Consider the following 25,745-nt stretch of genomic DNA (forward strand, 5'->3'; position numbering starts at 1 on the left):
AAATTTAATGTAGTTTTTTATTATAATTTGGATAGATGCACCAATAGATGGACGGTTGAGCAGACTCTCGTTTTTCAGACAAAATAAAGTAATAAAATACAAATAAGTTATGGTAAAATGAATTATAGTTATGTAAAAATGTTTAATTAACTAAACGAAAATAAATTTTGGAAACGGTTCCCATAATTTATGAAATTTTTTCCTACATAGGAAATACTAACATAAATTATAGAAGCAGTTCCTACAATTATAGAAATGCTTCCCATAATTATATAAACAGTTCCTATAAAGATGGAAATACTACCCATGGGAATCATTCCCACAATAGTATAGAATCCATTCCTATGATAGTACGGGAACTATTCCCATCATATTATAGGTATAGTTCCTATAATCATACTCTCTAAACATGAATAAGTGGATATTTACTAATTCTGAGTGCAAACCGAACCCTTTATTTTAAAAAGTTCGGTTTGCACATAAAATTAGTGAATTTTCACCAATTCTACTTATTTATGTTTACAGAGAATTGGAATCCTATACCATTATAGGAACCATTCCTATAATTTATGGGGAAAGTTCTTATGACTTTCTTTCCCTATAGAAAATAATTAAATAAAATTTTGTATAATGTCGTGGTTGACTGCAAAAAAGGAAAATTCAAGAAATAGTCCAAATTCCCAGTAGATGGACGAAATCTCCAATAGATGGACAGCTATGATTTTATTTACTACCTAGATTGGATTTAAACTAATTGGTCTGTCTTAAAATTTGTATAAAAATTTTGAACTGTTTTTGATCTAAAGACTATCAAAAACGAATAACTACAAAGAAAAAAAAATTCAAATACAAGTGTGAAAAGGGTCTAAATAGAGAATTGTACGGACAAAACTCCATTGCATTTCACATGTTAATTGAATACAACTAAGAAGTGAATAAGTTACCCGCGGGTATGAAGACCTGTCGAGTAATAAGGTCTAAGTGACAGGAATGATATTTAAAATAATCGCCTCCGCCAAAGACTACTCTGGTAGATTATGGTAAAAGAGAGTTTATGGTAAAAATTACCATTGCTTCATTACATTTTATGGCTAATGTATTGAAATAAAGATTAATGATACATTTCGATAATCGAATGCAATCTTGTCGATTCTATTCAAAATCTCCCTTAGCTAGGATTTATTACCCGCCGGTACCTTATATAAAAGTAGTTTTCTTATCATCTGTAAAAATTTCTTAGCCTGACGGACTATAGTATAATATATTTATAATGATTACTTTATCAATTTAATGTCGACATTTAAGGTAAAAAAATCAATGTTTCTACTTCACAATATAATGGGTTGAATTTTTACTTAGATAACTGTAAATATGAAATAATAGTAATGAGTAGATACTTAAAGAAATTTCAGATAAACTTTTTCAAACATTTATCTGCAGAGAGATAGTTGCAGTCTTTTGTGTAAACTCTTCCAGATCTATTTGATGTCACACAAAACACCTTAACGTTAAATGGCCGAAGAACAAGCATCTAAACGTTCTTACAAATAAACCGGAGCATAAAATCTGAATTGTTGTCGTAAAATACTGCTTATTTTTATTTATTTATTTGTTTTTTATATTTATTTTAACTTTACTCCTACAACATTTATCTATGTGATGTACGTATTTACCAAGATTACTTTTTTTTTGTTTGTAGGCAACAAATAACGTGATAATATATGGGTCTTTCGTCTAAATCTTATTTATCGTTTGTCTATTTATCTATTTAAAAATTTTTTTAACTTCCTGCTAAGAAAATTGAAAGTTTCCGAAAATTCCGGAAGATTGTTTTCACCCCGATTTTAAAAAATCGAGTTTTCATCAGTCGACGTTTTGAAATCTCAGGAAGTAGGGATGGGCGATATACATCGATGTTTTTTTTTCGGGAAACGTCGATTTTCAGTCGACTTTTTTTAAAGTCGAAACATCGATGCTCGATATAATATAAAGAACCATCGACATCGAAATAAATTTCTACTATAAATTTAAATAGCGCGCTACGTGCGAGCCTTAATTTCAACCAATAAGGAATTGTGTCCCATTTTTTTGCAAGTTTCGACTATTGACTAACTTCAAGCTTCGTCGCATTTTTATTTGAAGGATTTTAAAAGCTTTCAATGATTGAAAACCTATAAATTAATGTTTATTAATTATTTCAAATATTTTTATGAACATAAATATTTCAAATGGCTAGAAAGGATATAATAATTTTACATGTACCTCGTAAATAACTAGACAAAGTGTATGACAATATTGAATTTAATAATAAATTTGTTCTTAACAGTAAATTATTGATTGATGAATAAATTATTTAACTTTCCTAAAAGTATATTTTTATGATTAGTAATTATTGATGGTTAGATTATAATTAGTAATAATTTAAAATTATTTCTTTTTATGTCAAATTTAGTTGTTATTATAACTTTTTCAAATTTTCGCGCGCATTTTCAACATCGATGTCTACAATCGATGTTTCGATGTTTTTGTCAAAACATCGATGATTCGATGGTAAATCATTTCGAAAATCGATAGTCCGATGTCGATTTTTTCTGCTAACCTCGCCCATCTCTAGTAGGAAGCGATTCTAATATTTTCAGAGAGATGTGTGTGTATGCTACCAAAAAGCTCGAACGTTTATCGACAATTATGTTTTTAAGCTCCTTAAGCTCGAATACAGGGAAGTTTGAAAGCTACAGTCCTCAGAATCAATCGGTTTCCAGATTTTTTGCAATAATACCGATAGTGACTTTTCTTTCTTTTGTCCAAGTTTTAAAAAACAACAGTTTTTTCAAGATAATTGGCTTAGTGATTGAAAATTGTTCATGAGGAAAATTGCACTCTAAAAATCTCTTTTTACTCTTCTTCACATTAATCTTTCCAAGGCGTCTCTTTTTACTTTTTTTATTTCATTTTTTTTTTATTTTATTTTATTTTACATAACTCTCAATGTCTCATGAGAGAGTCTGGTAAAATCGTAACTCGTTCAAACGACTTTGCAGCAAGTTTCATGCCAGTTTGTCGGCTTTACGACTTACTGTGAGTCTCGTTTGATGACTCTCGAGACAAAGTTTTGTCAGATCCATTTACGTAAAAATCCTGTTAATAATTTGACTTTTTCCGTTTTTTTTTCTTCCCTGTTTCTTCTATCTTTTAATGTATATATAGATAAATTAGGGTGACTCTAACGACTGACATTTGAAATTTATCGATTTCAACCTAAAATACATTTATTTATATAAGAATAAAGAATCTTTATAAATTTTACCGCAAATATATGCTTGTTTAATTATTTAGTCACGACTGATCACATTTTTAGTTATAAAATGTGATTTTTATAGTACTATTGAAAATAATTTTTGTGGCCATTATGGACAGTGATGTGATAAAAACAGCTTTACAGTTGTGACATACATGGCACATACTCAAATAAAAGAAAAAATAGTGAAAAAATTTAGAGATTGTATACACTTTAAAGTGATGAATCTGAACTTTTTTAGGACATCATAAAATAAAAAGTAAAAATAATTATTGTATTTGAAGACATTTCTATTTCGTTAAATAAATTTTTTATGTACCCTTATGAAAAAACTAGACATCACTAATGAGAAACACCAATGCTTCAGTTTTTTGGGCACTAGCGGTTTGGTGTCATAAGTGCGTTTAGTGTCATTAATGTGTCAAGTGTCATGAATTTGAATTTCACAGTAGAGTAGTACCGATTATTTGGATTACTAATGAACACTATTGAAACCTGGTCAGCATATCACTTCTAGTAATATTATAAGATTCACTAATCAGAATACTAATGATTACTAATAAAACGCTATTCAAACTAATCACTTCCAACAATGTTGCAAGATTCATTAGGCAGAATACTAATTAACACTAATAGAACATTATTCAAAACTAACTACTTCCAATAGCGTTGCAAGATCCATCAGTACTTCGACTAATCAACACTAATACAACACTATTAACACTAGTCACTCCAAAAAGTGTTGCAAGATCCATCAGTCGAAGTACCAATGAACACTAATACAACACTATTAACACTAATCACATCCAATAGTGTTGTAAGATTTACTAATCAGAGTACTACTGATCACTAATGAAACACTTATAAATTTATGATAGTGTTCATAAGTGTTCATTGGTTTTTTCCGTAAGGGTCCTAATTTTTTTAGAAATGCACTGTAAAAAAATCTGAAAACCAGTTGACCCTGCGGGTAATCCCCAAAACTTTCAGTGGTTTTAGAACTTTAAGAGCTTGAAAACGTTATAATTAGTCATTTTTGAGTTCCTTGAGCTTATTATTTACTTCTGGACTAAAAAAAATACGTTTAGCTGAAAAAAATTCATTTTTGCCATGCGATATCCTTTGAACTAATCAACCGATTGAAATGTACTTGACAGCAATCAAAAGGGCTCATTAGTCCTTAGAACTGAATTCATTTTGAGGCACATTGGGAAAATGGTTTATAAGTTAAACGGAAAATACCTCAAACAACTATATTCTCTTTATTTTTATTTTTCCTATAACTTGTAAGCTACTGGACCCTTAGACTTCAAAATCTAATCAGATCTACGCCTTGATGAGTCCTTTTGATTTTCGACAAGATTGTTCAAATCGGTTTACTCATTCTAAAATTTCACATGACAAAAATTAGTCTACACTTATACATACACATTCAAACAAACACACACACACACACACTTACACACACACACACACACACACACACACACACACACACACACACACACACACACACACACACACACACACACACACACACACACACACACACACACACACACACACACACACACAGGTGGACGAGCGTAAATAGTCAAAAAAGCTTCCTACGACCTCAAGACGTCGAGATCCGAAAAAACTCAATTTTTGAAAATCTTAACTAAACCAATAACTTCCTTCTTTTGAAAATTTTTAATTTTCACAGCATGAAGTTAAAAAACTCAAAGTCGGTCTTAAGATTATCGCTCTTCAATCTAATTCCGAAAGCATATTATTCTTTACTCCTAATATAGCTCACATGCATATTCCCTATGCCTAAAATCGGTTTGATGCGGAAATCATTATTTTCATTAGAAACCAATGATGAGGGCTACATTTCTATCTACGCACGTACGCTAACTCAATGGTATCTTCCACTAGAGTATACCTTTGTGGCATTCATAAAGCAAAAGTATTGGTACAGCTGATTTCAAATATTGATCCGACTTGTAATTAATTTCATTCACTACGGCATCGCTGCTGAATATATTCATTTATATTTTTATAAATATGAATAATTTTATTTTCATATTTAACTCTGCGTTTTTATTTTAACTACTGAATTCTCTTTTGTATATTTAAATTCTACTGCTCATGAAATATTTAAAACAAATTATTTATCGAATAATTTTTTTTTAAATCCTCTTTTCAAAATTTATCCAAAATTAATTATCAGTTTACGAAAATAGAGACTTTTTCAAGTCGAAAAATATATAAAAACAAGGTTGTTACTATCGAACATGCAAAATAAATATTCATCAATCAGAACCATGAGGAATAATAAATTATGGGATTATACTTTTTAATGATTTTTTCGTTTTTGTGTCATAATTTACATATACGGTCATTGTATACTTGCTGGCTCAAATACAAATGGATGAAGTTTTTTAATTCAAATTCACAATTGTAATCCCTGAAGAAATTAAATATTGAAAATATTTTTACTTAACATGTATAGAATAAATGAACATTTTTATTATAGTTTTATATTTTTAATCTACGAAAAAATTTTTTTTTAATATTTGATAAAATTAAAATACGAAAAAGTCGCTATATATTTTATTTAAATTTATTAGGAATAATAATAATATAAAATCTGTAATTTTAATTTTAACATTGTCAACAATAATAATTACTTATTTTTTATTAATAGTTACTTATTTTTTAATAATCAAAGTAATTTGTAACTACAAGTTTGAATTATTAAGTAAGCAAACTTGTATATGGAGCTTGCGGTGGATAAGTTATATGTATGAGGTTGTGATGTTACATCATCGCGGCGGCAAATATCAAGTGAAAATGTTAATGTTTAGTCAGACATGTGGTAAGAGCAGAAGTTAATCTTGCATCAATAGTACATGATATTATGGTCTAAAAATAATATTTGATGTTATATCATGATGTATTTGCTATATATGATATCATATTTGATATCGTATTAATATTACTGTTGAATGAATAACTTTATAAATAACAAATTAATATTTTTTTTCGAAATTTTGTATTCAACCCGAACAAAATAATTCAAATCTACGGAAATGTAAGTCTAGTATTTTGTTAAAATCCATGTAAATCTATAGATATTGTCACATGCAAAATGTGAAATCATGAATACAATGCTCAACTAACATCGATGTTTTAATAAATTTTATAATACTAAATTATAACAGTAAGAAAAACAGTGGAAAGTGAGACAGTTATACCCTGACGAAAAAGAAAATCAGATCTAATGAGAAAGAATAATGCTTAAGTTTTTTCGCGCAGCAATGATTTAGTGTCAATAGTGTGTTTAGTACTATTAGTGCGTTTAATGTGATTAGTGTGTTTAGTTACATTAATTTGAACTTCACAGTAGAGGAATACTAACCATTTGAATTACTAATGAACACTATTGAAACCTCGTCAGCACATCACTTTTAGTAATATTGTAAGATTCACTCATCAGACTACTAATGATCATTAATGAAATGCTATTCAATACTAATCACTTTCAATAGTGCTGCCAGACTCAGTATTTGGAGTACTAATGATCACAAATACAATCTAATCACTTCCAACAACGTTGCAAGATTCACTAGCCAGGGTACTGATGAACACTAATAGAGCAGTATTCAAAACTGACCACTTCAAATAGCATTGTAAGATCCATTAGTACTCCGACGAATAAACACTAATACAGCACTACTAAGACTTATCACATTCAACAGTATTATAAGATTCACGAGTTAGAGCACTTATGATCATTAATAATACACTTATCACCACTAATGAATTTTCAATAGCGTTAATAAGTATTCATTAGTTTTTTTCGGTAAGGGTACTTAAATCAGGATTACCTCTTCATTTTCTAAATTATTTTTACCCCATGAATTAATCGATTCATCGCCCTTTTTCCAAAAGTTTATATCTTTTTCATTACCTCTGCCATGGCACATCTCCTTATGACGCAAGATCTTAGCTAGCGTGCTGCCTAAAACAAGTGAGGAGCCTCTTATTAGACAAGTGGCACTGTTTGATGAGAAACACTTTTCACCACCAATCTAATTTTTTCCAAAATCTACGCTTGTAATCAAACCTAGGTCGAGACATTCGTTGCTCGTAAATTAACCACCGCTATTTGGATTAGTCCCTCTAATTATTTGTTTAAACAAATTCCTACCTAAACCAAATTCAAGGGGAACTTTGAATTGTAACCAATAAGCTTCGGTCGAATCCTAGCCTTTCTCACTATTTTATGAATAATACCTCCTCTGGTCCAAAACTTGAATACAAAAGATCCTTCGGTACAGATCATCTTTAGTCTATTGCAAAGTCTCAAATTCTCTCGTACTCACTACGGCTCAAGCCGTAAAATGAATCTTCGTAATCTCTACAAACAATAGATAGGAGTTTGTATTCGCTTGACAACTCTATAGCTTTGTTTTTAGAGATCAAAGGCCTAATCAATTTACAAATATGCCAAGCAATAGATAGGAACTCGTATCTGCTTGACGACTCTAGTAGCTTTGTTTTAAGGATTGCGAATAATTTATCGAAGTGAACCTTTCACGTAATAAAAACTCTTGTAAGCAATTGCACATCTTTGGCTGGTACTCTTCCATTGAATATTAGGGGTAAGAAATACTTTGCATAATTTCAAATGACTTGATGTTTCACCCCTGTATTGCTATTAGACCTCATTCACACACATCGAATCACGCTATTTTTAACTGTCACCCTCTTCCCGATTGTGACAAGAACCACGTAAATCAAAAAGCTGAAGAAGGAAAACTAAACTATTAGAATTTTAAATTTGTATTTTGAATCGAATTTAACAGTATGTTGTTTGACATGGTATGAAACAAGATGATTTTGGACAAGGGTACAATTGACTGCTCGAGCCGTAAGCGAAGGCAAAAAACATCCCCCGCAGTCTGATGATCATGATTATCTGCATTGAAACTTAAAGTTTGAGTGTCAGCAGCTAGTCAGAAACAATTTAAGGCTAATGGTGTGATCAGCTATAAGCGTAAGTGTAAATTGTGATTTTCAATTTATGACTAAGTAGAAAAAAATAATGTTATCTATCACACACTCGTTTTTATAAAACTTAATTACTGTCATCGCTGTCCCTGACATTGAAATTACTAACAAGCAAATGATTATTGTGACGAGACGTTTTTAGCGAGTAAAACTTACGCCTGCGTATAAACCTTTTCATTAGTTAACTGATATTGTGACAACTAAAAGGCATCAAACCATAAGACGACCCAGAGTCGCTTACAATAACATTTAGGCTCCCATTACTCAGTACTGGGTGAAGTCTGAAAATTCCCTGGTGGCACGCATCCTACATCAGAGCCGTTAAGTCAACCCACTGGAACAGACTCTGGTCCAGTGCTCTGCAGACAACCTTACAGAACATACGTGACTAGCTCATTTGAAATGAGGCCAGTTTGTCCGATGTGGTACCATCTCTGAGGGAGAAGTGCCATTACATAGAATCGATCTACTCATCGAGTGACAGAGAGTGGGCTCGCTCTACTTTGTTACAGGCTAACGAAAATTAAGGACTCTAGCAACCCTTAGAAGCTACGTGTTTGGTGCACTGGGACTCAATAACTAGACTCTACATTTCAAAGGGAATAGAATTCACTCTTGGTTTTTGCGTTGTAGGATACAAGCCTTTTTGTATTAAGCATCGTTCTTGCCCTGTTTTGAAAATCTCATAGAATCCAAGAGATCCTCAGAAATTCCCATAGAGATTTTGTAAGAATGAATGAGTTCTATGAGAAGTGCTACAGTCTCATCATTTGTTCCTGACCATTATATCAACATCGTCCAGTCAACGGGTATTTAAACGAGCGATCAAGCTCCTGATCAAGGTAAGTCCCTATATTCTATTAGCTCAACGTCCTTGCATGTTTTGGGTTGACGCTAATTTGAAACGAAGTAATTGAAAGTGGCGAGAAGTCAGTTTACCACCTCACCATGTGCAACGTGGAATTAACCGGCTTACTTAGTCACGATATAAGGTGACTAGGCTTAAATCATATTTTATTTTTGACGCGGATAATATACAGACCGTCAACCGAATTTCCACCAACTTTCATAAATGTCTCTTACTTGACAAATTCTGAACACAGATGTGTTGTACTATTTTTTTTTAGACTAAACAAAAAAAATTTTCAATAATTTATGGAAAAGTATATTTTTTTCTCTAATATATAAACTCGTGTATTATGAATATATAAAATTTTATTATTTTTTCTACATAACGGAAAATATATGAATATTTAATTTTACTCATAAATAATGTACTGTGGATTTCTACCGTACAATTTTTTGTCTTGTTAAATTATAATGTTAAAGTCATAGATATAAGCTCGACTTGTCCCAATTACTTTAAACATGTCCAGACCCTTCTGTTGCAGATTGCGTGCTCTCGACCAGTGGTGCCACTGTAAATTCGAAATAAGAGACTTTAACGTTGTTGTGTCCTCTAATTTCAAATTACCGAAAAAAAAAAAAATTAAAGGTCGTTGCTGGCATATTTCATGAAATGTATTAAATTTTTATTACATTACTTCTGACTTACTGAACCATTATAAAATAATTATTTTTAATGTCATATGTTCTTCTATAAAATATACCGTGTTAATTCCACGTTCATCAAAAAATAATTTTTTACTCATCATCAAAAACATTTGAAATGCAAAAAAATTTAATTAAATATTTTTGCATTAGCGCAACAATAATTGAAAATTTTTTATCGAGTTGATTTTTGGAGAGGTTTTTTAAAATATCGTAAGCCAACAAATTTTTATAAGAGAGTCGAAAAAGAAAATAGTCGGTTTTTTCGGGCCACCCTAATAAACACATAATCTATTTTTATAGAGACATAATAAATAATTAATTTGTTCCTGATTAGTAGCTAAATAAATGTTAAAAAAAAAAAAATTAAAAATTAGATTGTTCGAAGCTGAAGAACATAAAAATAAAATAAAAGTAGAAGCAGAAACCGAGAAATAAATAAAGTGAGAGTTTTAGTCTTTACATTCCGCACAGGTGAACAGAAAGACGACGACTCAGAGCACAAGCGCCTGGGGTGTACGATGAATATATTATGTACAGGCGAACTCTTCGAAATGATTATATGTATAACTCAGAGACCGAGACTTAGACTCTCATGAGTTTGGGCAGAGCATCCCCCTTATCCTTTTAATATTTAATAAACTTGACATTTTAAATTGCGAGGAAAAGCATGACCGAGCTGTACTGGTGCTCATGCGAGAGATGGAATAAAATTTATATATATACTCAGAGAGACGGCAGTTAAAGAAATGCTTGAGAGAAGCGTGGCGCCTTTACTCGCTCATACAGCTCAACAACTTGATGTCGTTAACAATTTTTTTTTTCCTTCGTGTTAACTGAGGTGACTCTCTCACTGAGTAAGGTGGAATGTACAGGAGCATTAAATTGAACGTGAGAGTGGAAACGCGTAACTGTGGGCTGCAACGTAAAGAGGTGGCGGATGGTTGTACATGATGTGCATGTGCAAATATTATATGTACAAGTGACGTAGATGTATGGAGAAGTATATATATATATATATATATGCATATATTATTGTGTGAATATAAAGACATGAATGTGTATGGCTGCGTACATTGCTTGGCTTAGCTCTTCACTTCTGGTCCTGTGTACTCGTCATACTGTGTCGGAAACATTTTTACGCACGTGAACTACTTCAGTCTATGTTAAAGATAAATGAGTATAAGCATTATACTCTACAGTATATTAAACATCGTAATACTGTTTTTTTGAATGAATATAAAGTAAACACTGTAAAATTCTTAACAATTTTTGTAGTAAGAAATTTAATTTATTTCGAAAAGGAAAAATCATATCTTCCGCAAAATTTGGTTTATACTAGGGTTATACAAATAGTTTGAACTTACGAATTAATCTGTAGAATTGTATCGAACTATTCCATTCGAACTTTGAATCGAATAATTCGACTTCTTGAATTAGTTGTGTTTTCGAATTATCCGAAAATTTTCGAGTTGTTTAAAAATTTTCTTTGGATGTGACGAGCACGGGAAAAATATATAAAATAAATATAGGTATGTAAATATATTGAATATTAAATGTAGAAATAAATTTAAAAAAAAATAAAAATAAGTATACTGTAAGTGCGAAAAAGGAAGCAAGCGAGTGACAAGCACGACCGAGCGTCCGACGGGAAGAGCGAGCACCGAATGGAGGGGATTAACGCAGAGTGGGGAATATGTTTGCGGTGGCGTCCGGTAGAGCGCGCATGACTTAAAAATATTTTCCTAGGGGGATAGTTGACTCAGAAGTCTTATAACCCGATCGAAGTGACGGATTGAGCAGACGAGTTCAGTATGAGCAGTGCTGCCAGAACGTGCGATATTTTACCCCCTCCTGCCATTACAGTCAATGCTATTTCATCTCAAGAGGGGGTAAAAATATCGCACGTTCTGGCAGCACTGAGTATGAGCGGTGGGCACAAGCTGGACTATTCTCAGCAGAGGACGTTATTGAAGTAACTCTTCTGTATATTATTTTTGCGTCGAAACCATTCAATTGTATTTATCGTGATGAGTATAACTCGTTAAATAAATATAATTGAAATTTGATCGAGAATAGTCGGATATTAATTCAGAGGTTCCTTAAATTAATATTGCCGAGATAGATTGATTTTTGGCACAAACCACTAGGCAGATTACACGTGGAATAGGTTTTTCCTGTTTCGTGTACTCTAGGGGAAGGGCGACGGGTTCCTGAGGCGTAGCTTCTGGGCGGTGTCTTTATATGTTGCAGTAGGGCTTCTCCCTACTGATAGGGTCTATAGTACTAGCTAAGAACGTGGGGTAAAAGAAGTCAAGTCTTCGCGGTCGCGACTCGAATCTCGGTTAGGAGTAATATTAAGAATTCGTGGCTTATCACACTTAAGTAAGAATATTGTAACGATGTATCTTGGTTTATATTATATTTTTCTCTTATAATTTATATTTGTTATTATTTTTATATATTATTAAATAAAAAGGTATTTCAAGTCAAACACAAATTTTAGTAATTATCTGAGTTACGAGATCCCCATCCTGACCCTGGGTTTCCGACAAGCTAAAGAGTAGGGGAAACGATTGCTAATAAACATCGTGAGGACTTTAAAACCTTCCGTAACGTTACATGAAAGGACTTAAAATTGTTTTTCGAATAATTCAAATTTTTGTCAGAGGTAAATAGAGCTTAGACACGAATCTACGGAAATATTATTTTTGGTTACTTTAAAAACTAAGCCCTCCATTAAATGGAAATTGAAAGCTGAACGAAATTTTGTCGATTTAGTTCGAGTAATTTAAAAAGTGTTTTATTAGTGATCATTAGTAACCATGAGTACCTTGATTAGTGAATCTTACAACACTATTGGTTGTGATTAGTTTTGGATAGTGTTGTGTTAGTGTTCATTAGTATTTCAACTAATAGATCTTGCAACACTTTTAGAAGTGATTAGTGTTAATAGTGTTGTAGTAGTGTTGATTAGTCGAAGCAGTAATGAATCTTGCAACACTATTGGTAGTGGTTAGTTTTGAATAATCTTCTATAAGTGTTGATTACACTGTAGAAGCAAGTGTGTAGTCAAAATTTACACACTTACCAAATAACATTGAAACGCCATAAGCAATCTATAGATATTTAATACACCATGAAACGTGTTTTAAATGACTACTAGAAACTATAGTTTCGCTTATGGTCCTAAATATAGAACACATTTAATATGTGTTAAAATAATACGTTTGTAACACACTTGGTTTTAGAGTGTAGTATTCTGCCTAATCAATCTTGAAACATTGTTGGAAGTGATTATTGTTGTATTTGTAATCATTAGTACTCCAAATACTGAGTCTAGTAGCACTATTGGAAGAGATTAGTGTTATATAGCGTTTCATTAGTAATCATGAGTAGTCTGATTAGTGAATCTTTCGATAAGGTACCGGCGGGTAATAAGGCCTAGCTAAGGGAGATTTTGAATAGAATTGAAAATATTGTAGGGCAGGGTGAGGCAAAGTGAGCCCCGTAAGCAAGAAATGGGATTATCTTTACTTTTTACTCCTGTTACACTGCTTTATAGGCCCTTGTTTATTATTTAACATTGATAAGCTGTGGGCTAAAATTAGGGGCAAAGTGGGTCCCCATTTAAAAAAATTATGTGAGACAAATTTATTGCTCGATTTACTTTTTTTAAATTCTTCACTTTAAAAATGTTATGAATAAGCTGTGTTCATAATAACTTATGAATTTTAAAATATGAGGCAAAGTGGGTAAAAATAGGTAAGACATAATTAAGCTAATAAGTAATTAACGAATAAATATACGAATAGGCTTTATTTTACTACGGTAGGGTGATAAGGTCTACGGGTTAAACAAACTGGAATAGTTTAACTATACTTAATAAAATTGGTAGTAGAGATGAATCATAACTTAAATTTAGCAACAATACTTTTTAAGAGTCAGAAGACTAGATTGCTTTTGATAATTTGTTTTGCGCTACGGCAGCATTCGACGGATGATGAAATCTAGAAGACAGGGAACATGGTATCAGGATTTTATAAATTTTTCGTAGCATGTCTATGCAAGACCCTTCTACTAGAGTAGCCTTTAGCGGAGGCGATTATTTTAAATATTATTTCTACCACTTAGGCCTAATTACTCGACAGGCCTTATTACCCGCAGGTACCTTATTACTGGAAGTGATAATTGCTAACCAGGTTTATGTAGTGTTTATTAGTGTTTATTAGTAATTCAAATAGTCGATACTACTCTACTGTGATATTCAAATTAATGACACTAAACACACTAATTACACTTAACGCACTAACGACACTGAACGCACTAATGGTACTAAAACATGAGTGCGCAAAAACACTAAAGCATTAGTGTTTTTCATTAGTGCTGATTAGTTTTTTTTCCATAAGAGTAGCTATAGTATAAAAAAATTTAATAAAACGTGGATTTGATGTACAGCCTGTCACAAAAAATTGCTCAACAACTTATTCTCTATGTGCAACTTTTGATCATTGTAAAACCTAAGCTTGTTTGATATGGAAAGCAAACTATACTCAGCCTTTTCATATAATTTAGTAAGCATAGTAACATTAATAGCACAGCCAAATCTCGTTATAGGTAAGTCTGATATAAACACTTTCCTTTATCATGTTTTCCGTTACGAATTTGAAGCTTTTCTACCCTTTTCGAACGCTAAAATTTCATGTTATGATGCTCATTTTAAGCTTCAGCAATTTTGAGCGTTGCTTATAACAAGCTGCTTGCAACTATTCATATCCACAATACCAGTCTGGATGATTGCTCCATAACTTTGCAAAAAATCTTTTACTTAATGTTAGTCGATGGTTTATAGTGCACATAAATATTTTAATATCATTGCAATATTTGCCGAAGTAAAAAGAAAAAGTTCATATATGATCACACGTAACACTATATAGATGTATGTGAACATGTATCAATCATATGTAACCAAGTAATCATATATGGACATACATAATACTCATATATACTGGACATGTAATTTTCAAATTTTATAACAAAAACGAATAAGATGTTTTTCAATTTTCTTGAAGTATTCATACATTGCCCGAAGGAAAAAAAAAAATTTATCTGCAGAAAGTGAAAAATGTCTCATTTCCAGAAAATATTAGTGAAAAACAAAAAACGTTGCGTCCACGAGAACATAAAAGTGCATTTTTACCTTATCGTCTCCTGTTTCCCGTCTCTCCACTATATATGTGTAAGCTGTCAGCCATGACAAATAACTCATACTTTATCATTATTGCTCTCAGAGAATTCCTTCAGTAACATAGATATTCTCTTATCATCACTCACTTGATAAATACATATATACAGGACACTAATCAAAGGAATAATCGAGTCTCAGATAATTCAAATCTACTTTAGCTCCGAAACAAGAGATGAGAGAATTAATAGTTCAAAGCTTAGTTTCATTGTAGGAAAAATTCTTTATTTTCATACAGACCGTGATTACTCTGCATTTATTTAACTCTGCTGCAAAACGCTCGGAAATAATTTCAATAATTCATAAATCTTTCAATTATGGATGAAAATATTGAAGCCAGTAGCTGTGAACATCAAAACTAATTAGATTTCTGATAAAGTAATAAAAGATATAGAACATTGTTTGAAAATAAAACGTTAAATTTAGTTTATCATTTTTTTTTTTTATACTTTGTACTCTTATTTGGTATATTTTATTCTATATCTCAAATAGCCTGCCTGCTGATGTTAAATATTCGTTTATATCGAGCGTATAATTTGTTTTTTTTTTTTTTTTAATGAAGTTGAATATTTTTCGCTGAAAATGTGGAAATTACGTATTATATCGAATTGATGCTAATTGATTTTACTTTTATTGAACATTCAATAAAAATAGTAAAAAAGATATATATATTTATTCAGCAATACAATTAATAATTAAGCGCAATTACGTTCGTTTCATAATTAATCGTTATCGATAATTATAATCAAATTTGTTTGAAACAGTTAATTTGTTCTGATGCCTGATTTCATGACAAAGTAAAAAAAAGTTTGGAAAATCCAAAAGTGTTAATAAATATCTAGAAAAAAACCGTCGTTTTTTTTTTAATTTAGTGAATTTTATGACAGTTGGCAATAAAAAAAATTATCTGATGGTAAAGTAGAACTTTATGATATCAGCAAAGTTCGATGATAAAAAAAAACATTTCCGATAAAATAAAAAAATGGCTGCAGTGTATGTTTGTTTACATGGTGCCGGTTTTAATAGAAATGATTTATTATAAAAAAAACGAGAAGGACTACAGTAGTGATTTTTGAAAAGGACCTTCTTTGCATAATTCTGAAGACAGTGAAAAAAAAAAAAAAAGTCATTTTGTCAAGCCGTTTACGAGATATCCGTGCCACAGACTTTTTTTGGACTACAGGCTAACTGACGTCCACGATGCATATTTTTTATTGAAATTTTTTTTATTATAATATGTATCGGACAACTTAATGAAAGTATCAGTCTTATTAATTAGTGTTTCCTCTTTAGATTAATGTGTTTTTTATAACGTATAAGTGTGATATGAAAATAATACAAACAGTTTAATTCGAAAAAATTGCGTGACCTTGACAAGTCCGTTATAAAGCACAACCTCTCCGCTTCGCGTTCGAGGGGTGCAATTATATGAGTATTTAAAACAGTACTTGGCTGTTTTAATATATTTTTATTCAATGTCATCTTTATTAAAAAATAAATAAAAGCTACTCAATCAAAAGGCGTGAATGACATTGATAAATATGTTAAACGCAAACGGAAGCGAAAAAACAACATTGCCTGAAAGCAGTTATGTGATGCTAGGTCTAATGATACTTTGTGCCAAGATGCTTAATAGTTTATCCGCAAACTTAATTTCGATATATATTGAGGCAACTACAGCCCGACGGCATATCTATATCAGCTTGTAATTATTGCAGATTTTAATTGTATTACACAATCAATTTTCATCTATTGTCAAAAATCCGGCATATTTTTTTTTTCTTTATTTCAATAAAAAAAAATCTGAAAACCGTCTGATCCTGCTCAGAAATTTTTTAGGCCGAAAAAGCATGCCTTCTCTGAAAAATTATAATTTTTGTCTGACGATATCTTGGGAACGAATGAACCGAAAATAAGGTTGTAAATGAATTATTATTTATGAGTGTATAAGAGTTTGTTTACCACATTATAAATAATTGCTTAAATAAAAAAAAAATCAACTGTTTAATCAAGTTTTTACTATTTTAAAGTTTTAATAATGGTTGATTTTGTGGGTAATGAGTATTCTCTCATCAGTCTGACTGGTGTTACCCGTCTAGTGCAAGTTATGGCGTCATAATTAAACTTTAACTAACTCAAGTTATATAACACACCGTTTATTGAACCAACAGTATTATTACACCAAACTATATGATATATAATCTTGAGAAATATTTGAATAACTTCGCTAATTATTAAAAGATATAAAATCGACTATATATATATATATATATATATATATATATATATATATATATATATATATATATATATATACAAAATTACAAAATTTATTTAAATAATAATAATAAATTTATTTAAATATATATACATATACAAAATTTGTTGACTTACGATGTTTTAAAAAGCCTTTTCAAAAATCAACTCGATAAAAAATTTTTAAGAAGTCGCTCACGAATTTTGAAAACATCAAAAATGGTCGAAATTTGAATATTTATTTCAAATTTTTTTCTTTTCCGTGGCAGCAATAGTTTATATTTGCAAAATCATGACTACGCTGAAAATATAAGCCCAGAATTTAAATATTTGAACCTCGCTCGAGAATTTTGAATGTTTCCGAGTGCTGTCTTTTGAACGTTTTCGAGCGACCCTTGAATATTGATAATAAAGCCTCTCGATTTTTTCACCATTAATTTTTAGGTTTTTTCGCTTATTCAAAACTTACCAAATTTTATTGTTCAACTGTCCTATATATTTATGGTTATGCAAAAGTTATATTTTAATGAAATGACAATAATTGAGTTACAAAAAAATACAAAAACTAATTCAAATTATTAGTCACATATTATCAATTAATATTCAAAATTCTTGAGCGCCGTTTAAATATTTAAATTTTGGGCTGAAATTGTTAGCATAGACATGATTTTATAAATATAAACTATTGCTGCCAGAAAGAAAAAATTCAGAAGTAAAAAATCCGAATTTCAATAATTTTTGATATTTTCAAAATTCGTGAGCGACTTTTTGAAAATTTTTTATCGAGCTGATTTTTGGAGAAGCTTCTTAAAACATCGTAAGCCAACAAATTTTCATGCAAGACTCGAAAAAAAAAAATAGTCAGTTTCTTTGGGCCACCCTAATATATATTTATAAACTGAAAAAAAAAAAAAAACTTTTTTTTTAGGATGATAACGTCTTTTAGTTAAATATATTTTCAATTTAACGGACTCGATAAATTAAATGTCAGTAATAAAAAATGTATTTGTTTTTGGTGCGCATGATTTCTGTGATTGCTTTTAGTACTTAATGAAATATTAAATGCACCATAATACATATGAATGGTTAGTCCATTTAGGCAATGGAGGTTTTAAAAGTACGAACAAGTACTTGGAGTCTTTGTACGTTTTGCTTTTAGCTGTACGCCTTCCTCTTTTCTACCAATAAATAACCTCGTAAGACCGACGTTGAACATTTATCGCACTGTGTGATTTGTGGTGCGAAACCAACTGGACGAAGGGGCTTTCGCCTGGGTTTGCCACGAAATAAAAATAATTTTACGGAGGGTTGGAAAATGTTTCCGGTAGAGTTGTTATACTTTTTACGTCCAAATATTATTTTATCTTTATGTATTTTGATTTTTGTCTTTCAAATAATATATTCCCTCATTAATTTTGTTATTTATATTTTTATTTAATAATAATATCTCTAATTAACCAATATTATTATAATTATTATTATTATTATTATTATTATTATTATTATTATTATTATTCTATTAATCGATTAATTATTACCTACTCGAGATTGTACTTAAAATGATGAAAGAATAATTGGGTCATAAAAAGTGAAAATCAATACAAGTATAAGAAGTGAAAACGCACGTTTGTTCAGACACTTCTCTCAACTCGAGTTTTCTCAACGGTTATTAACACTAGAGATTTTGTTCCGTTCGTTTATTCGATTATAATTACTACTTGTCTTAATTAACCCCCTTAATGAAATAAGTAAAAAATATAAATTTTTTACGTATAAAAAAATTTAAAAAAAAATTAATTTTTTGATAATTTAATTAGGCTACACCGTAAAAAATTTTGGTGTAAAAATGGCCCTGATAATTTAACACGGCTGTGGAGTGTGAAAATTCTTGGTGTGAATTATCTATGCGTGTTATTTGTACATGGTGTAATCTAGGTTTTTTACACCATTCGGTGTTACTTATTATAATTTTGATTTATGAGCGACAAACGATCATTGGAAATATTTAAATACTTAATTAATAACTATAACATAATGTTATTTAAATGTTAACTTGACGGTGTAAAAATTTTAATTTATGCCACCCGAATTTAATATTTGGTGTAATTTTCACACCAATATTTTTACATTACACCAAGTCCAAAATTTTTTTACAGTGTATTTTTTTGGTAATCTATACATTGAAAATAAAAGGAAGTAAGTCCAGGCGGTGAAGGTCGTAAAATTTACGGTGTTAATTTCAAACACCGAAAGCGGTGTTAAAATAACACCTCAGCCGGTGTTAATATTCTTTACCGGTGTTAAAATATTTTTTAGTGTTAAAGTATTTTTTACACCAATTTAACACCACCAAATTACACCGTCTACACCGGTATTATTTTATTTTAACTCTTAATGACGACATGGGGTTACTAGTCATCCCAGGCTTAAAAAAAGTGGAATTAGAGGTCTTACAGCATTCCAATAAATTGGTCAAAAAAACTTTAAAAAAAGGGTGTTATCCCATGTAGCCTGGATGAGGTGTGGCCATTAAGGGTTAACACCACGCGGTGTTAAAGTGAGTCCATTTTCAACGGCACTCTTTTTATAGTGCATTGTCTTCATCAGGCCAACATTGGCATTTAAATTTATTATATATATATATATATATATATATATATATATATATATATATATATATGTGTGTGTGTGTATGTTTGTGTTTATTTATTTATATTATACACTACATACTACAGAATTGAATAATTGTATATAAATCAGTTAGTGCAACAGTAAGTGTTTGAGTTCAAATGCAATGCATTTCATCTGGTATGCATTAGTCAATTAACTAACGCACCACTGATGACATTATCAACATAATAGTTTGAATTATCTACAGTATACATGTAACTCCGCCGTAGTTAAACTTTTTGATAGTATATTTAGAGTATTGATTTGTATTAATGAACTGTTTTAAATTTTTGATTGGGCTAACGTCAATTATAAGGAAGATAATTTAATTTATTACAACAAATTATAAATAAATGCAAATATTCCTGGTTCATTAAATATAATAATACTTAAACACAACCGTGTGAACATATTGTTCAAACGCTTATAGAAGTAAATTTTTCAACCTAAAGCGAGGGATTTGAAAATTTCTATTGATAATGTCGTAGTGTGACACAGAGATTAGAATTAACAGGAAGTCAGAGATTGATTTTTATTTTTTTCTTTTTCAATCGGATTTATCTGCTTTAGTGGACTTTGATTACGAGATGTCCAAGAATTTTAGAGTAACAGGAAATTGGAAATTTTAAAGGACTTGATCGTGACAGAATGAAGAGATAAAGGTAAAATTGCGTAGTACTGTTCTGTACAAAACGGTTGATCAAAGAGAAGTAATCAATTAAAAATAGTAATAAAAATTTATACTTTATATTAACTTCAATATAATGAAATTTAAAAAAATTCATCATGCTGAATACCTACTTTCGGCTCTAAAAAAAAAGATCACCATCGAATTCGGAATAAAGTTTAATTGAGGATATAGGTTGACTTTAAAACAATGAAAAGTAACGAAATTTAGAGCAATGAGGAACTAGTACCCAATCACTCATGTATTTGTATACATATATATTTACTAAATTTCACTAAATATAGATACACAAATACATGAGTGATCGGATACTAGTTCCCTTATCGGGTTCTAGATCTTTTATCTTATAATGAATTAATTTTAATTAAGATAAAAAAAAAATCTAATTACTTATATAATAATTAATGTCACTTTTATTAAACTGAACAAATTACATAAATTTTTAATCACTTCCTGGGGCAAAAATAAAACTTGATTTAGACTAAGTCATCTAAGGTCGTGACTAAGTGAGCTAGATAAGTCTAAAACAAAGTGAATCCGTCTTACTTTAGACCCGGGTTATCAAATTAAATGCTTAGGAACATTGTAATAATTATTTTCATGCGATCCCTGCCTCAGAAGTTCAATTTAAGAACATTGGAGAAGTGACCAATTCCTGATGCCTATACTATATCACTTTATTATTTCATCTGGCTCTATACTAGAATGCATTATTGCGTGATCTATACTCTTATTCCACTAACCTACAAATATTATGGTTAGTTTTGGTTATGTACATACTTTAAAGAGTGAAATTTCTTTTACCGACTGAAGTAATGATGTATTCCTATTTGCTCGAGGTTACGGGTAGGGACTCGTGAGAATTTGCGCGTTCTGTGTACCGTGCATTAACCTCTGCTAATTTTGTCAACAGTACAATATAGGTGTAATATTAATTATTAATTAGTGTTAATTTTCTCTATAAATTGAACTTCTGAATCATGGATGGAATAAAATATTCTATGTAATTTGTCGGAAAAGTGACCAATCTGGCAATGGTCCGTTCTTGAGATGGGCGATGTTAGCGAAAAAAATCGGCATCGGCCTATCGATTTTTGAAATGATTTACCATCGAATCATCGATGTTTGACAAAAACATCGAAACATCAATTGTAGACATCAATGTTGAAAATGCGCGCGAAAATTCGAAAAAATTATAATTACAACTAAATTTGACATAAAAAAGAAATCATTTTAAATTATTACTAATTATATTCTAATTATCAATAATTACTAATCATAAAAATATATTATTAGAAAAGTTAATTAATTTATTCATCAATCAATAATTTACTATTAAGAACAAATTTATTATTAAATTCAATATTGTCATAAACTTTGTCTAGGTATCTACGAGGTTCATGTAAAATGATTATATCATTTCCAGTCATTTGAGATATTTATGTTCATAAAAATATTTGAAATAATTTATAAATATTAATTTATGGGTTTTCAATCATTGAAAGCTTTTAAAATCTTTCAAATAAAAATGCAGCGAAACTTGAAGTTAGTCAATAGTTGAAACTTGCAAAAAAATGGAACAATTCCTTATTGGTTGAAATTAAGGCTCGCTCGTAGCGCGCTATTTAAATTTCTAGTAGAAATTTATTTCGATGTCAATGGTTCATTATATTACATCGAACATCGATGTTTCGACTTTAAAAAAAATCGACCAAAAAAATCGATGTTTCCGGAAAAAACATCGATAGTCAAAACATCGATGTATAATGCTCATCCCGAAATAACACAAATTTATGTGGAATGGTTATAATTTATTTCAATATATATTATGTCAACAAAGCGGCGAATATTGTATATTTGTAATGATCTGAGTACGTACATATTTTTAATTTAAATGCTAAACATATTGATAAAGAGTATTCACTACTAAATGACAATTGATATTCAGTAACTTCTGATGATCACGTTGGAACGCGAATATGTAGGTTATGAGTACACTGGTATGTACTTGAACAAATTAGATCGGATATTCGTAGTCGTAAATACAGGGATAACGATAGCGTGTATCGTGAGATGCAATGGTAGAAACAGCTTCTCTTGGTATCTTCTCATACAGGTAAACAACTTATGAGACAGATCTGATTAATCATAACATAATTTTGTGGTAAGGCTGTAGGACATAATATTGTTTACGTTTACATCCTATTCCACTTGCTTATATATCCATCATGTATTCCGCCTGTAGAAAGATGTTTATGTTGATAGACAACTATTTCAAGTTATGTGTTGCAATTTGAGCATGATTCACTTGCAGAGTCGTAAGTATCAGCGATTACGTATGTTGTATACTGATCTTGTGATATATTTCGAATTCTGTATTATTTATGGTTTCATAAATTACTTTTAATTAAATTTTCATATCAATAATTAGTTCGCCGTGAACAGTTGGGTAATTTACAGTAGAGTATCTGATAGAATTAAGTACAAAAATATTTCTTTTTTTCAAATTGATTTTCGATCATCTCATACTTTTACAATAATTTTTAAGCAATACCAGATGCTTGGAAAATTCAAGCATGAAACTTTTTAAATTTTAAAGCTCCACTTTGTGAACAGGTGGGAAGAAATCACCTCTGATAAGGTGAATCTAGATTGTAGAGATGGATACAAGATTCCATTGACTGAATCGCCTTTTCAACTCGTTTCGCCAGAAAAAAAAAACGATTTTTTCCGAGGAAACAGAAAACATACAAATGGAAATGAATAAGCTTTTACTAAAGGGGTAATTGAAGAGTATGAAGAGTGTAATGAGTAATTTATTTTCTCGTAAATTCTGGTATGAATATCTGGTGGTTCAAACATTTTTATTTTCATTCTTGAAAAATTGAGTAATTTCATTAATCCGCGGTCTAAATTAGAAGACATTAGATCAGCATTAGTGCTGGTATTTTCGGGAAATTATTTACGTACTGTTGATTGAAGCGACGCATATTTACCTGAATATAAACGGCTAAATGAGTGATTAGTAACTGAAATGAAAAATAAGGACGAAAAAATCATAGACCTTAAAAGGCAGGAAGTTTCGGGGTTGTATCTACAGGGTCAACTGTTTTCTAAATTTTTTTCAAGCATCAGTACATGGAGAAAAAAGTATAGTAAGAATTACAATACTATAGTAAAATTTACTAACAGATATGAAAAAATACATTCTGTATTGTAATTATTACTGAACGTTTAGTAAAATTTACTAGTTAGTAATAATTACATACTAAGATATTCAAAATTACTATGCGTAATGTATTTTTTGCTAACACGATTATATTTTTTATTTTACTGTTTGTACAGTAAATTTTACTGTAAGTACTATGAATAAATACAAATTTAAACAAGTACATTTTCTAATACTACATAGGATTTGTCACTATGCAAAATATTAAAAATTACTATACGCAATGGATTTTTTGCTAACACGATTACATTTTTTTACTATCTGTATAGTAAGTTCTACTATGCATAGATGAAATTAAAAGTTGGTGGGGATAGCATATACAAATATGTATTACAAGTTCTGAAACTTTTGTCCAAAGGAGACTTCAGGCCGTCAGACATAGGAAAGGAATCGCGCGCGGGAGATCAGGGTTCGAATCTCGGTTCAAACAAGTGATTTTTTTGAAAATAAAAATCGACACCAACACCAATACAGATGACATAAATAACTATAAAAATCAAAATAATAGCAATAATAATAAAATGTTAAAAACTAATAAAAATTTAATTTTATTTTTTTCCATTCCAATACAGTAAAATTTACTAAACGAGACAGTAAAATTTACTAAACAGGGATAGTAAAATTTACTATTACTAAATATTAATATGCAATATAGGGGATTTTTCATAGCCAGTATATGAGAAATTACTAAACGATTTGTAAAATATGCTTATCTTTTTATTAATTTTTCATATAAATCATAAGCGTTTCAAGATTACTATCCAAATTTAGTAATTATTCTCATATTTTTTAGTAAAATTTACTATATTTTTTTCTCCGTGTATACAAGCGAAGAGAACCCTAAGAAATTTTTTTTTCGTCATCCTTTGAAAAGTTAGAGCTTTTTTTTTATGAAACCTTAGTTCGTTCTTGTTTGTACTTGAAAATAATTACTGTTAAAAAAAAATAATTAATTACTCTTGATGAATCATCAGAAAATATTCTCGACTATAAAAATAAAATTATATCAACTTTAATGATTTTTCATCCAGTTTTAAGGTGTGAGGAATGAAGATGTGATAAAAATAAATATATAAATTCAAATAACAGTGGAGAGAGATATTGAATGAATATATTTGGGTTCTGGCGTAAATTAGTGAACAATTTGACCTTGGAGTACTTGTTAAATTGGACATAGACGGAATTGGATCCTTGTTATCAATTCTATTTCTCTCTCTTCCTTTCTCTATATATAGAATGTCATAGATTTTATTGACCAATCGAATATTCAAATGAAATTCTCGAGAATACGTATCCCGGCTGACAATGTAATGTTACTTTATATATACATACATATATATATATATATATATATATATATGTATATATATATTAGTAGTGGTAGAGCCATATAGTGGTGAAGAGAAGACTAGTCATTGGAATAATCGATTTTATTTTCTATTATCGTCAGACACGTACTTCGCTGTATACGAAGGATGTAATGGTGTAGTTGGATATTATACAAGTGGGTATTCAAGGATGATGTAAGATATAGATATAGATATACACATATATTGGTAGTTTATATCAAAGATCAATATTACTCACAGTGTACCGCTAAGTTCCATCGATCTTCAATAGCAGCGTCGGATAATCGTGGATTCTCAGCACGGCAGATCAAGTACTTGCCGTCATCTTCGTAGTTTGGGTACCATTCAAGTAGGCTTTCACTCGTCGTACCATCTTGTATCTGATTAAAAAATAATAA

At 30.3% G+C, this 25,745-nt stretch overlaps 1 protein-coding gene across 1 annotated transcript in view; it reads right to left on the bottom strand.

The window, feature by feature from the left end:
• The window catches only part of LOC103580770 (hemicentin-2), a 167,709-nt gene that overhangs the window by 58,720 nt on the left and 83,244 nt on the right, over positions 1–25,745 (bottom strand). Inside the window, exon 5 of the mRNA XM_014441311.1 lies at positions 25,586–25,727. Within this exon, the coding sequence (XP_014296797.1) occupies positions 25,586–25,727 (142 nt within the window). The remainder of the gene's footprint in view (positions 1–25,585; positions 25,728–25,745) is intronic.

Source organism: Microplitis demolitor, chromosome 8 (genome assembly GCF_026212275.2).
Source record: "Microplitis demolitor isolate Queensland-Clemson2020A chromosome 8, iyMicDemo2.1a, whole genome shotgun sequence".
NCBI classification, from domain to species: Eukaryota; Metazoa; Arthropoda; class Insecta; order Hymenoptera; family Braconidae; genus Microplitis; species Microplitis demolitor.